Genomic DNA, 13,282 nt, shown 5'->3' on the forward strand with positions numbered 1-13,282 from the left:
AAGGAGTTGTTTCTTACTGTCAGAGTTAGTCTAATGCTAGAGTTGAGAGGTCCTTAGATGTCAGGTAGTCCAGCCTTACCATTGGTGCAGAAATGCCTTATGCAGAATTTTAGACAGATGTTTCTCCCGTCTTTGCTGGAATACTTTTAGTGATGGATAACTCACTGCCTTTTCTGGTATTGTAACGGCTCCATTGAGTAGTTCCCCATTTTTAAGCTGAAGTGTGCCTCTTGGTTACTTACACCTTTGGTCCTAGTTTCATCCTCTGGAGTAATACATAACCAGTCTTTTTCCTGATTGACTATATTGACGGCCATGTTTCTTTCCTCCTTGAGCTTTAATTTTCTTGCCTATAAAATGACATGAGTTACTTCACCTGGTTACTTCACTAGCATTGAGGTAAAGAACAACTTGAGATAATTGTGACCTTAGGCAAAATTCTTTTCAGATCTCAGAGTATTAATATACTAGTTTTATTTCTGGTATATATTCTAATGGGAGAAACAGCAGTGTGTTGTCTGTTGGCTTGGGCACCTGGATAGATACTTTCCAGTTGATGTTATTGCTATATTAACAAATACATTAGTTTATCTCTTCATTGAACATTCATTGACCGTTCGCTGTTTACTAGCACTTACTATAAAAACAGTGAAGAAGACAGACACCTTCCCTGCCCTATTGGGGCTTCTTTTCCTTCATGGATGTTTGTACTTTGAGATATAAATGCTTTTGACTGCTCAAGATAAAATAATATTGTTAGCCCACTTTTACTCTTAATGTTTTTGGTTTTCTAATTAGTCCGGTATTTAAAAGTATGTCTTTGATTTATAGATATTTGGAGTCTGGGAGTGATCCTTTTCATGTTGGTGTGTGGGCAGCCACCCTTTCAAGAAGCCAATGACAGTGAAACACTGACAATGATCATGGATTGCAAATATACAGTACCATCCCATGTGTCTAAAGAGTGTAAAGAGTAAGTAAAAAAAAAAAAAGTATGTGGAAACCTTAAGGACTCAGATTAAAACCAGAAGTTTTAATTCCATTAACATGTCAAGAAAATGTGAGAGGACTTCAAACATCCAAGCAGCTGGGTTCATTTTAATTTTTGAATTTAGTATTTCTACTGTTGTTAAGAGTGTTTGGTGGGGGGGGGGGGGTGGTGGTGGTTAACCCCTGAATATGATCTGAAATTTAATATTAGAGTACAAAATGTATTCATCTATTTCTTATTCAAGAAATCTATTACATGCCTCTTCAGCCTTCAGGAGTGGCGGTTATTTCACTTGAAGTGAAGAAATACCATGGGAACTACCTTTCTCTGCATGAGCAAAAAGCAAGATCACCTGGAATTGTTTTAAGTTCCAGAGAAGAGTTAGGGCATTTTCTTTCCTGAATAGACCATCAACACACTATTTGAGGGTTTACATAGTATGTCTCATAATTTGCTTCACACACGCCTCCTGCCGATTGACTAAAGCTGTTTAGGTTTATGCGACTGTGGGAAGCCAGCAACAAAAAGTATACTCGATTATTTGGAATTTAAATTAGTACATAGTACTATGATAATGTGTAGTGAGAAATATAGTAATGGAATAGAACTGTTGGAAGTTCAGTATTTCATTGACATTGTAAGTGACATTTTTTTAATGACCTCAGCTGAGGTTATAGCCACTACTTAGAGGACTTTGCTGTAGAAACAGTTTTGAGTTTCTCCTATCAACTGGTAAGAAGGAAATCTGATTGCTTGAGGAATTTTTTCTCTAAATGAAACCCCATCTCAGGTGGATGTTTAAGAACTTAGGTATTCAAGGCTGAGGCGGGTGGATCACGAGGTCAGGAGATCGAGACCATGCTGGCTAACACGGTGAAACCCTGTCTCTACTAAAAATACAAAAAATTAGCTGGGCGTGGAGGCAGGCTCCTGTAGTCCCAGCTACTTGGGAGGCTGAGGCAGGAGAATGGCGTGAACCCAGGAGGTGGAACTTGCAGTGAGCCAAGATTGTGCTATTGCACTCCAGCCTGAGTGACAGAGTGAGACTCCGTCTCAAAAAAAAAAGAAAGAACTTAGGTATTCAAACTCTGGATTCAAATATTGACTTCTCCATTTACTAATGATGTCAGAGTGATAGAAACTACCATATAGGGTTATTGTGAAAATTAAATGAATTAATATGTGTGAAGCTCTTAGCTCGGTCCTTAGCACGTAGGAAACTATGAATATTGATGATTATTATTTTTACGACCTTACTGTTAACTATTCTCTACCCCAGGAAGCAGGGCAGCTGTCTGGGGGCATATGTTGTCTGCATGTTGGATGTTTGTGATTCATGTTATAATTCAAGGAGCATTTCCACAGCTTCTACTGAAAAAGCTTATTTTTATATTGATATATATATCATTCAAATAAGTATACAGTATATATGTAGTAAAATGAGTACCTAGCTTATTATCTAGCTTAAGAAGTAGAACAGTTCCTACTCTCTAGTAGCTGTCTGTGTCTCCCTCCTAGAAGAATTATTTTTAATACTTATTGGGGCTGGGTGCAGTGGCTCACACCTGTAATCCCAGCACTTTGGGAGGCTGAGACAAGCGGATCACAAGATCATGAGTTCGAGACCAGCCTGACCAACATGGTGAAACCCTGTTTCTACTAAAAATACAAAAATTAGCTGAGTGTGGTGGCATGCGCCTGTAATCCCAGCTACTCAGAAGGCTGAGGCAGGAGAATCACTTGAACCCGGGAGGTGGTGGTTGCAGTGAGCTGAGATCATGCCACTGCACTCCAGCCTGGGTGACAGAGCAAGACTCTGTCTCAAAAAAAGACAGAGTCCTCTCCTCCTTCCCCTCCCTCCATCCTCTCTCTTGCTCTCTCCCTCCCTTGCTCTCTCTCTCTCTCTGTCCTCCCTCTCTCCCTCCCTCTTTCTTTTCTTAGGGTCTTGCTTTGTTGCCCAGGCTGGAATACAGTGGTACAATCATACATTGCTCACTGCAGCCTTCAACTCCTGGGCTCAAGTGATTGTCCTGCCTCAGCCTCCTGAGTAGCTAGGACTACAGGTGCTTGCCACCATGCCTGGCTAATTTTTAAACTTTTTGTAGAGACTGGGTCTCACTATGTTGCCCAGGCTGTTCTTGAACTCCTGGTCCCCAGAGATCCTCCAGCCTCTGCCTCCCAAAGTGCTGGGATTATAGACATGAGCTACCATGCCCTGCCAAAGTTTTTCTTTTTCCCTTGTTTGACTTTCTCCCTGAATTAGCTAGGAAGTTATAGTCTGTTATTTTAGCGATTTTTCTACCTGTTTTAACACAGATACACATTTTTTTGTTTATTTTTGTTTTTGTTTTGGTTTTTTTTGAGACGGAGTCTCACTCGTTGCCCTGACTGGAGTGCAGTGGTGCGATCTCAGCTCGCTGCAAGCTCCGCCTCCCGGGTTCACGCCATTCTCCTGCCTCAGCCTCCCGAGTAGCTGGGACTACAGGTGCCCGCCACCACGCTTGGCTAATTTTTTGTATCGTTAGTAGAGACGGTGTTTCACCGTGTTAGCCAGGGTGGTCTCGATCTCCTGACCTCGTGATCCACCTGCCTTGGCCTCCCAAAGTGCTGGGATTACAGGCGTGAGCCATCGTGCCCGGCCAAATATAGATGTTTTTATACCTTTTTTTTTTTTTTGAGATGGAGTCTCACTCTGTCGCCCAGGCTGGAGTGCAGTGATGCAATCTTGGCTCACTGCAGCCTCCACCTCCTAGGTTCAAGTGATTCTCATGCCTCAGCCTCCAGAGTAACTGGGATTACAGGCACCCGCCACCACACCTGGCTAATTTTTTGTATTTTTAGTATTGACGGGGTTTTGCATTTTGCCCAGGCTGGTCTCGAACTCCTGAGCTCAGGCAATCCACCTGCCTCAGCCTCCCAAAGTGTTAGGATTACAGGCATGAGCCACCATGCTCAGGGGCCTCATGTTTTTATACTTAATTTAACAAAATCTATAGCTGATTCTTATTTATTTTTGGGGGGAGGGGTGGGGAATGGTCTCACCCTGTCACCCAGGTTGGAATGCTGCAGTGCAATCATGGCTCACTACAGTCTCAACCTCAGCCTCAAGTGATCCTCCCAAGTAGCTGGGACCACAGGTGCAAGTCACCACACCTGGCTATTTTTTTTTGTTTTTTATTTTTTTGTAGAGATGGTGTATTAGTCCATTTTCATACTGCTATAAAGAACTTCCCCAGACTGGGTAATTTATAGAGGAAAGAGATTTAATTGACTTGCAGTTCAGCATGGCTGGAGAGGCCTCAGGAAACTTAGAGTCATGGCCGAAAGTGAAGGGGAAGCAAGGCGCCTTCTTCACAAGGCAGCAGGAAAGAAAAGGAACTCAGGAGAAGCTACTGAACACTTAATAAAACCATCAGCTCATCATCACTATCACGAGAACAGCATGGGGGAAACTGCCCCCATGATTCATTTACCTCCACCTGGTCTCTCCCTTGACACGTGGGGATTATGGGGATTATAAGGATTATAATTCAAAATTAGATTTGGGTGGGGACACAAAGCCTAGTCATATCAGACAGTGTCTGATATGTTGCCCAGGCTGGTCTGAGACTCCTAGACTCAAGCCATCCCTCCGCCTCAGCCTTCCAAAGTGCTGCGATGACGGGCATGAGCTACTGTGTCCGACCTCTTTATTCTCTTCTTGAACAACACAAAATCTTTAGAATATTTTAACTACCATACAATATTTTAATAATTTTTCAAATGCCACAAATTAGATATGATTATCATTCTACACAGTTAAAAATTTCATATTTACCCAGATGCTTGACAGAAACTGTTTACCCTTCCAAGTGGAATCACACTATCCTGTCAAAATAAAATTGTGTAGAATTTGTTTGGATGAACATTTGTTGGTGATAAGCATTCTCAGTTTTTATTTGGAATGTCTTCAAGTTATGTATGCTCCTAAAAGATGGTTTCATTGAGTATAGAATTCTAGGTTGATAGTTATTTTCTCTCAGCTCATGGAAGATACTATTCCACTATTTTCTGGCATTTGTTGTTGCTGTTGAGAAGTCAGCTGCCCATCTTATCATCTTGTTATCTCCGCGTAGGTGTCCTGTCTTCACTTAGGCTGCTTTAAGATTTTCTGTTTATTGTGCTTAGGATACGTTAGGCTTAGTGGTTCAGGATTTGTGCTCTTTGATGAATTTTGGAAAATTCTCAGCCATTATCTTTTCAAATATAGTTTCTTCCTGATTTTCTCATTTCCCTCACTCTGTCCTCTTCTTTTTATAAAACTGTTTTATATTTCCTATCTCAGTCTGTTGGTACAATTATTTCCTTAATTTTATCTTACATTGATTCTGTCTCATTTTTAAATTTTGTTTATTGATTTTGTTTTTATAGTGATTATTTTTCATTTTAGAAGCCCTATTTAGTTTTTTCTCGATTGCCTAGTAATTTTATGTATAGTAGCTTTATTTATAGTATAAAGTATCATCTTTAGTTCACTGGCTATATTATTTTCAAGATTCTCTTTCATGTCTTAAACATATTTAACACAGTTACATTTTACATCTGAAAATTTCAGTATCTGAAGTATTTGCATTCTGAGTTTGCTTGTTTCCGAGGTCTTGCTATTGGTAACTTGTTTCTTTTGTGTTTTTGACTGATATTCTTTGTAATATTATTTGGAGAATTATTTGAGGCTGGTTTTCAGTTACATTCCTACAGGAGGGGTCTGTATATTTACTAGTTGCGCAGGAGTACTTCCCGCTGAAAGCACTATAAATTAACTTCTGTGTACCACACAGATATCATTAGTTTGGAACACAGACTTGTGTGAGGACCGGCTTGTAGTAAGAAGTTCTAAGTTGTTTCTCATTTTTCATTTACCCTCACATTGAAGCTGGAGTCCTAGCTCTTTGCAAGGACTGTAGTTGTACTATCTACCTTCAGTAGGCCTTACACATTATATTCTGTTATATGCACCCAACATAGCCTGTAAAGCTGAAGCAGATGTCATTCACTTCATAAGGGTTCTGCTTTTACTTCATTTTTAGTTGCTGAGTGTTATTTATTTATTCTGCCAAAATGGTGCCTTTAAATAAAATATTTTCCTAAAAATGCATTACATGGGCCGGCTGCGGTGGCTCACGCCTGTAATTCCAGCACTTTGGGAGGCTGAGGCGGGTGGATCACTAGGTCAAGAGATCGAGACCATCCTGGCCAACATAGTGAATGAAACCCGTCTCTACCAAAAATACAAAACTTAGCTGGATGTGATGGCTCATTCCTGTAGTCCCAGCTACTTGGGAGGCTGAGGCAAGAGAACCGCTTGAACCCAGGAGTTAGAGGTTGCAGTGAGCCGAGGTCGCGCCACTGCACTCCAACCTGGTAACGGAGCGAGACTCCGTTTCAAAAAAAAATATAAAATAAATTACGTGGTATTTTAGTTGTCTTCATCAGAAGCACCATTCATTTTTTTCTGAAGCAGAAGTGGGCTTGTGTACTCTATTCTGTATGTCATTGCTGATCATTGAATTTGATTCTGGTATGTCACTAAGCCAGCAGTTAATTCAAGAACAGATGTTGATACCTATAGTTAATTCTAGATGATAGGGAGCTCTTATTTGTGCATTTGGCTTATCAGTATACCTGGAGGTTGTGATTTTTTATTTTATGACTGCAGTGGTACTAAATTTTTATTATTCCCATCTGCCCCACTGCCACCACTAGTGCACCTAATTTAATTGATGGTATAGGAAATCATTTTTATTAATAAAATGATCCATCATTACTAATCCTTGCAAGCAGTTTGCTTTAACAATGGACTTACCTTCCTTTCCAGCCTGATCACACGGATGCTACAGAGAGATCCCAAGAGAAGGGCTTCTTTAGAAGAGATTGAAAATCATCCTTGGCTTCAGGGAGTGGACCCTTCACCAGCCACAAAGTATAACATTCCCCTTGTGTCATACAAAAATCTCTCGGAAGAGGAGCACAACAGCATCATTCAGCGCATGGTGCTTGGGGACATAGCGGATCGAGACGCCATTGTAGAGTACGTCAATGCCTGTCAGTACAGGGGGCCACAGGTTTAGGATTCTTGGAATGGGCTCTCTCTACTTAACACAGCCTTTGGACACCTGTGTAATAGGTGGCAAGAGTTGTGTCATTTATCTCTAAAGTTCTTGGCCCAGGGTCTGACACAGGTTTTTTTTGGTGTTTTGGTTTTATGCTAGTGAACAAGTAAGCCATTGCTGGGTAGTGTCAGTGAGTGCTGTGACCTTTTTCCCTTTCTGTAGGGGTGGAATGAAACAGCTTGTTTTGTATCCCAGTATATACCTTATCTGTAGCACTATTCTCATTCTTCTGTCTCCTTCTGGTCCCCACAGTGAGTAGGGAGAACAGTACCACATGCCTAGAGTCCTCTAAATCAGGAGATGGTAAATGGTGCCGGCCACACATTTTTATAAGTGAAGTTTTATTGGGCCACAGCCATGCCCATTCATTTAAGTATTGTCAATGGTTGCATTGTGCTACAATGGCAGAGTGGTTGTGGGAGAGACCACATGGCCCACAAAGCCTGAAATATTTATTATCTGGCCCTTGAGAGACCCTGCTGCAGCCACCTGGAGCCTGCAAGTTATACAAGTTGTGTTAATTACATCCTTTAAAACCAAAGCCAGTTTTTAATAAACAGTTTGGAATCAAAGATAATACAGAGAAAAAATGCATTTTCTTTGTTCTGATAATGATTAATTTCTGTAAGAGGTCCTGACTGTAAAAATAAGGAATATTTCCACAAATTAAAGGTCAAAGGTTATTTAATGTGTTGGATGAAACAGTTGGGTATGTTGGAAAGAGAGTATGCCCTAGAAGGCAAAAAAAGGGGTTTCCATCAGGAGGGCCCTTTCGGGATTTGATCCAGTTCCCTGACTTGGGGGAAGAGAATCCTGTGGGCTGGACCTGCAGACTCCTGCCGTGTGTCTTCCTGCCACACGCATGCCCACTGGAAGGCTCTGATCCCCAAGAAGGGCAGTGTCTATCTAAAGGACACTTTAGAGTGTTTTACATTGATGGAAAGAGAGGTTTATAAAAATAAACTCAGGTTCTTTATATTGGTTTAAGTACAAATTTCTGTAAGTTTCCAAATGTATTATGATTCTTTATAGTATTGACTCACAGCTACTTAACTGACCTAAACATGTGACAAAGACAGGACACTTGCTGTTTCTGCTACACTTACTCACTTTTGGAATGTGTAGAAAATGATTTTTCACTTTTGAGTGGATAAAAGGCTGTTTATATCTCTCTGAACTGGCCTTTTGTTCTTAGCTTAAAACATATATACATGCAGTAGTGTCATCTAGAACTACTTAATATAAATTCAATTATAAATCCAAAAGGTAGTACAATTTAAATGGTTGAGGTGACTCCAGTTTGCCAGTTTGCTGGTTTCCTGATAGCTGGGCGAGCCAGTCTTGCTGTCCCCTCAGCTAGCCTTACTCCGTGCTTGCTGCTCACATCCTAAGAAGCTGCTCATTCTGAGGGTGACTCCTGAGTTCCAACACACACCTTTGTCTCACAATACATTTCCAAACCCAAGCCAACTCCTGTATTCACTACTTTGCTGAAGAAACTAATAAGTCATTCTACCCTTGAATTTTACCTTGGATACTTCCTTTGGAATCTCATGCCTTAGCCTGCCCTGCCCCCATTAGTTGTGACCCCAATGTACATTTTGAAAAATGGGTGTCTGCTGTTGCTTCTTTCCTAAGTGTTCATTGTGTGAGTATTTTCAGTAACTACAGAAAGTTTCTGAAAACCATAGTTATGTATTTCCTGGCCTTGTGGGATCCGCCAAAGCACGCCCCAGTATATCCTGTGACAGGCCAGCTACAAAAGAGTGGGCAGGGCTGTGGGCCTTGTTGGCCCTTGTGTCCCAGCACCGTGTCTAGCCAGACTGGGTACTCGGTGAGCATTACTTTTTAAATGGATGAATGACTACATTGATCTTATTCACAGCAATTAATGGTGACATACTTTCAATTTCTTTAATTATTCTGTAGTGCCTAAATTGCCAGTAAATGCAGAGGGAGTATGAAAATAAAAACATTTTCTAATTTTTCTGACTGATATTAGTACTTCAGTGCACATTCATGTAACACAGACTTCGTCTTCATTTCATACTTCTAGTGGAAGCAAGTAAGCCACCTGAACAAACACTGTACACACAAATCCAGATTTTGAATAATGCGTGCACTCATTATCTTAAGTGTCTAAAACTGATGTCTAACTCAGCTGCTGTTGGCATTTTGGATTTTTCTCTCATTTATGAAAAATGTTCATAAAAATACGAACATTTTTATGCAGTTGTTTTTAGAATTTTGAGTGACCTAAATAGCTACTAGTTTGATTTTTTTTTCTGGTTTGCATTTTTTGCATAATTTTAAAGATTCCAGCCATTGAATTTAACTTGCTTGTACTTTTAAAAATCAGTTCTGCTTCTTGTAAAAAACCTCCTGATATGGCTGACGTTTGCTCTCACCTTGTTTTCCTCAGAGCCCTGGAAACCAACAGGTATAACCATATCACAGCCACGTACTTCCTGCTGGCTGAAAGGATCCTGAGAGAAAAGCAAGAGAAAGAAATACAGACCAGATCTGCAAGCCCAAGCAATATCAAGGCCCAGTTTAGGTGAGAAAAAAATCTTCACTGATTTTAGTAAGTTTAACGTTTTGAAATAGCGAACTTTTTTTTTTTTTTTAATGCTTCCTAACTCTTTGGGGCAAGAGAGTACAAACAGTGATGATGGCCTCATTGGAGAGGCCACACATGGGCTCTTCGGGGGTACATGAGGGTCTGGGTTCCCTCGTCACCAGGGATGCCGTCCACTCCTGGGCTTAGTGGGGACGGGCCGTGTCTGTTGGCATGGTCAGGAAAACATGTTTGGAGAAGCAGCCTCACGCCAGAGTGTCTTGCTAGTTATTTTCATTAAATTCTTCCAACTCCAACATGTATTAATCTGTTATTTTCTTTAGTTTTTCATTCTAGGAACAAGGCTGAATTTTCCCTCAGTTATTTGAAGCAATTTTTTTTTTTTTTTTTTTGAGACGGAGTCTCGCTCTGTCGCCCGGGCTGGAGTGCAGTGGCCGGATCTCAGCTCACTGCAAGCTCCGCCTCCCGGGTTTACGCCATTCTCCTGCCTCAGCCTCCTGTGTAGCTGGGACTATAGGCGCCCGCCACCTCGCCCGGCTAGTTTTTTGTATTTTTTAGTAGAGACGGGGTTTCACCGTGTTAGCCAGGATGGTCTTGATCTCCTGACCTCGTGATCCACCCGTCTCGGCCTCCCAAAGTGCTGGGATTACAGGCTTGAGCCACCGCGCCCGGCCTGAAGCAATTTTTAAAATTAAATAGAGTATTGCTATGCCACAGTGTTCTCTCAGGATATCCAGAATTGGATAGTCACATTAGCTAGTTGATTTCTTAGCTGCTTGACCTTGGGAGGTTGCTTAACCTCTCTATGACTTAGCTGCCCAATCTGTAAAACAAAAGTAACAATGCTATTTACCTCATGGGGTTGTGGAGAGGAATGATGAATTAACATATGTAAAGCACTTAGAACCAGGGCTTTGTGTGTTTGCCGACACTGCTGGGAATATTTTACCACCATTATCTTCAATAAAGTCAGAACGTGCTGCTCCCCAAGCCTTTTCTAACCCCCCCTCTCCTCCTCCTCCTCCTCCTCCTCCTCCTCCTCCTCCTCTCTTCCAGCCTTCCCGGTTTGCTTTTTCTTCTGCCAGAGTAACTTTCCACTTAAAATCAAAGCATGGAAAAGGCTTACTTTTTTCATTATCATTATGAAATTTATTTCAAGTTTATCTTTATGCACTCAGATAAAGTAACCCATGGAACTGTAGTTCAAAAACAGAAGCGTGCTCCTGATTCTGAGTAAAGCTGTGTGTACCTCCAAATATTTATGAATATATGTGTGTGAATATTATTGTGAATAATAATATTATGATTGTAAAAGATTAAGAAAGCCATTTCGATTTTAAGTTACTTGCAGTTGTCTCGCCATGTGAACTTCGTTGCTTGGGTGGAGTGGCAGAGTAGGGGGAGGAAACATTCCCAGCTTGCCAAGCAGTAAAGATTTAGAAGTCTAGTTTAACTAGAACATGAATTTAGTAACTTTATTCATTTCTTGGATGCATTCCTCTGTAATAAAAACTAGGCACACTGTCTAGTGTCTGCTTAGAAGAGGACTGAACCCAGGGAGTGAGGGGATTCTTGGGGTTGAGATAAACCAGAGACTGATGCTCAGAAGTTACGGTCAACCTAGTCCTGACCCGAGCTCCCTGGCAACAAAGAGTAACCCCAAGGCAGATCATCACTACTCGCCAGGTGCACCGAGACTGGCGCTACCACCGGGCTTCTGGAGGAGAGAATATTTAGATTTGAACTCTTCTATTCAGTGAAACATACCAGAACTCAGTTTAAAGCTGATTGTATATGTGAGACCAACATTAGCTATAAAGAAATAGTAGGCCAGGCACAGTGGTTCAACCCTTTGGGAGGCCAAGGTGGGAAGATCCCTTGAGCCCAGGAGTTCATGACTAGCCTGGGCAACATAGACCCTGTCTCTATAAAAATTAAAAATAAAAAGAATTTAAAATACTAGAGCTTTCTGAACTGTTTTCCTTTTGCTGTCATGAGGACTCTGAAGTGGAGAAGCTATGAGCGCCTTTTTTTCTATGGCACAGGACCCACTGGCAGTGGCAGTGTCTCCTGACTTGCCTTCTCTTTGTTATCAATGTAACTTTATTGACAAGACCCTGGACCTCCTTTGGTTCCATTGCTGGGTATGCCTTGTGGTCAGAATGACCTAGGAGGTGGAAACCTGGACTGAGTCAGGAGACTGTATTTAAAATGGCAACTAGCTGGAAGGGAAGGGTCAGGCCAGTGAGAGCCACAGCCACACAGAACAGATACATGCTGTGTGCACCAGTGGGTAGTCCGGAAGAATTGGTGACAGGCTGGTTGAGATGAGTGGTTAACTGGAGACTGATATCCAGCCTCCTAGCTGGGCTGGGTGTCTTCGCAAGCAGATCAGTAGGCAGAAAGAAACAGGGATTTGGCCTGCAGGTTCTGGAGTCCAGGGGCAGAGTCCTAGACCTGGAATTGAGCGAGAACACAGGGACTCCACTAGAGAATGAAGTCCCAGATGCCATCTCAGGATGTAGGTATAAGATGTGGCTTAGCTGAAATCCCATTGCTACAGATGGGATCCTGCAGCAGTGAGGTGGGATCCTGCAGCAGTGAGGTGGGATCCTGCAGCAGTGAGGTGGGATCCTGCAGCAGTGAGGTGGGATCCTGCAGCAGTGAGGTGGGATCCTGCAGCAGTGAGGTGGGATCCTGCAGCAGTGAGGGGGGATCCTGCAGCAGTGAGGTGGAATCCTGCAGCAGTGAGGTGGCGTGGTATTTGGGAGTTGTCAAATCAAGTAGCTTAAGGTTTCTGAAATTCTAGAACGGATTCTGTTTCAGATATAGTAGCATTAACTTTGTTAAAAATATGAAAAATATGAATAATTGTTCTTCCATACAAGACATTTTTATGGAAGAACATGAGGTCTCAGAGAAGGGCCTAGGCATTTAGAATTATTTCTAATTGAGAACTGTTATGACTGTGTCCGGGGCCTGTCTGCAGACTCCAGAGACTCTTCCTCCAGCCTGCCCTGTAGAGCCCAGGACAGCACTGTTGGAACTCTCTAGGGAGGAGCCAGATAGCAGGGTAGGCATCTCATAGACTGCAGCCAGATAGTTCTGGAATGGAAAATCAAGAAGTTAACCCAGAAGCAGGACGTGGCCACACAGTGTTAGCCATTGTTCGGTTATGACCACTTCAGAGAATACTGCTTCTTAGCTTCAAATTTAAATGTTTTTCTTAATGACACGTTTGTTTTATTAAAGGAGAACCTGTGCAAAACAAGAACCTGTGCACATAGCAAGTCTAGTCGATATTCCACATACAGTGGCCACTGGTAAAATTTTGTTCCTGCCTTTATTATTATAACTATATTACTATGCCCCCTGGGGAGAGAGGATAGTTGACCATTCAGAGATGTTTATTCAGAATAGCAGCTAGAGAGCCTCATTTAAAAAATTCATCTTCTCTGGGAACCAAGCAGTATTCTTGTTACTTTGGCAACTCCAGGTTAGGAGATAAAATGAAAGTTTAAATAATGGCGAATTTTGCTATTCACTACTCTTGTATGGGCATTT

At 41.8% G+C, this 13,282-nt stretch overlaps 2 protein-coding genes across 4 annotated transcripts in view; one reads left to right on the forward strand and one right to left on the reverse strand.

Annotated features, from left to right (window-relative positions):
* The window catches only part of HIGD1A (HIG1 hypoxia inducible domain family member 1A), a 1,051,097-nt gene that overhangs the window by 536,632 nt on the left and 501,183 nt on the right, over positions 1-13,282 (reverse strand). The gene's annotated exons all lie outside the window — the stretch shown is intronic.
* Positions 1-13,282, forward strand: part of SNRK (SNF related kinase) — a 63,091-nt gene that overhangs the window by 45,225 nt on the left and 4,584 nt on the right. For all 3 annotated transcript variants that reach the window (XM_050780377.1, XM_050780376.1, XM_050780378.1), the window contains 3 exons: positions 832-973; positions 6,846-7,058; positions 9,563-9,697. In XM_050780377.1, coding sequence (XP_050636334.1) covers positions 832-973; positions 6,846-7,058; positions 9,563-9,697 — 490 coding nt within the window. The remainder of the gene's footprint in view (positions 1-831; positions 974-6,845; positions 7,059-9,562; positions 9,698-13,282) is intronic.

Source organism: Macaca thibetana, chromosome 2, assembly GCF_024542745.1.
Source record: "Macaca thibetana thibetana isolate TM-01 chromosome 2, ASM2454274v1, whole genome shotgun sequence".
NCBI classification, from domain to species: domain Eukaryota; kingdom Metazoa; phylum Chordata; class Mammalia; order Primates; family Cercopithecidae; genus Macaca; species Macaca thibetana.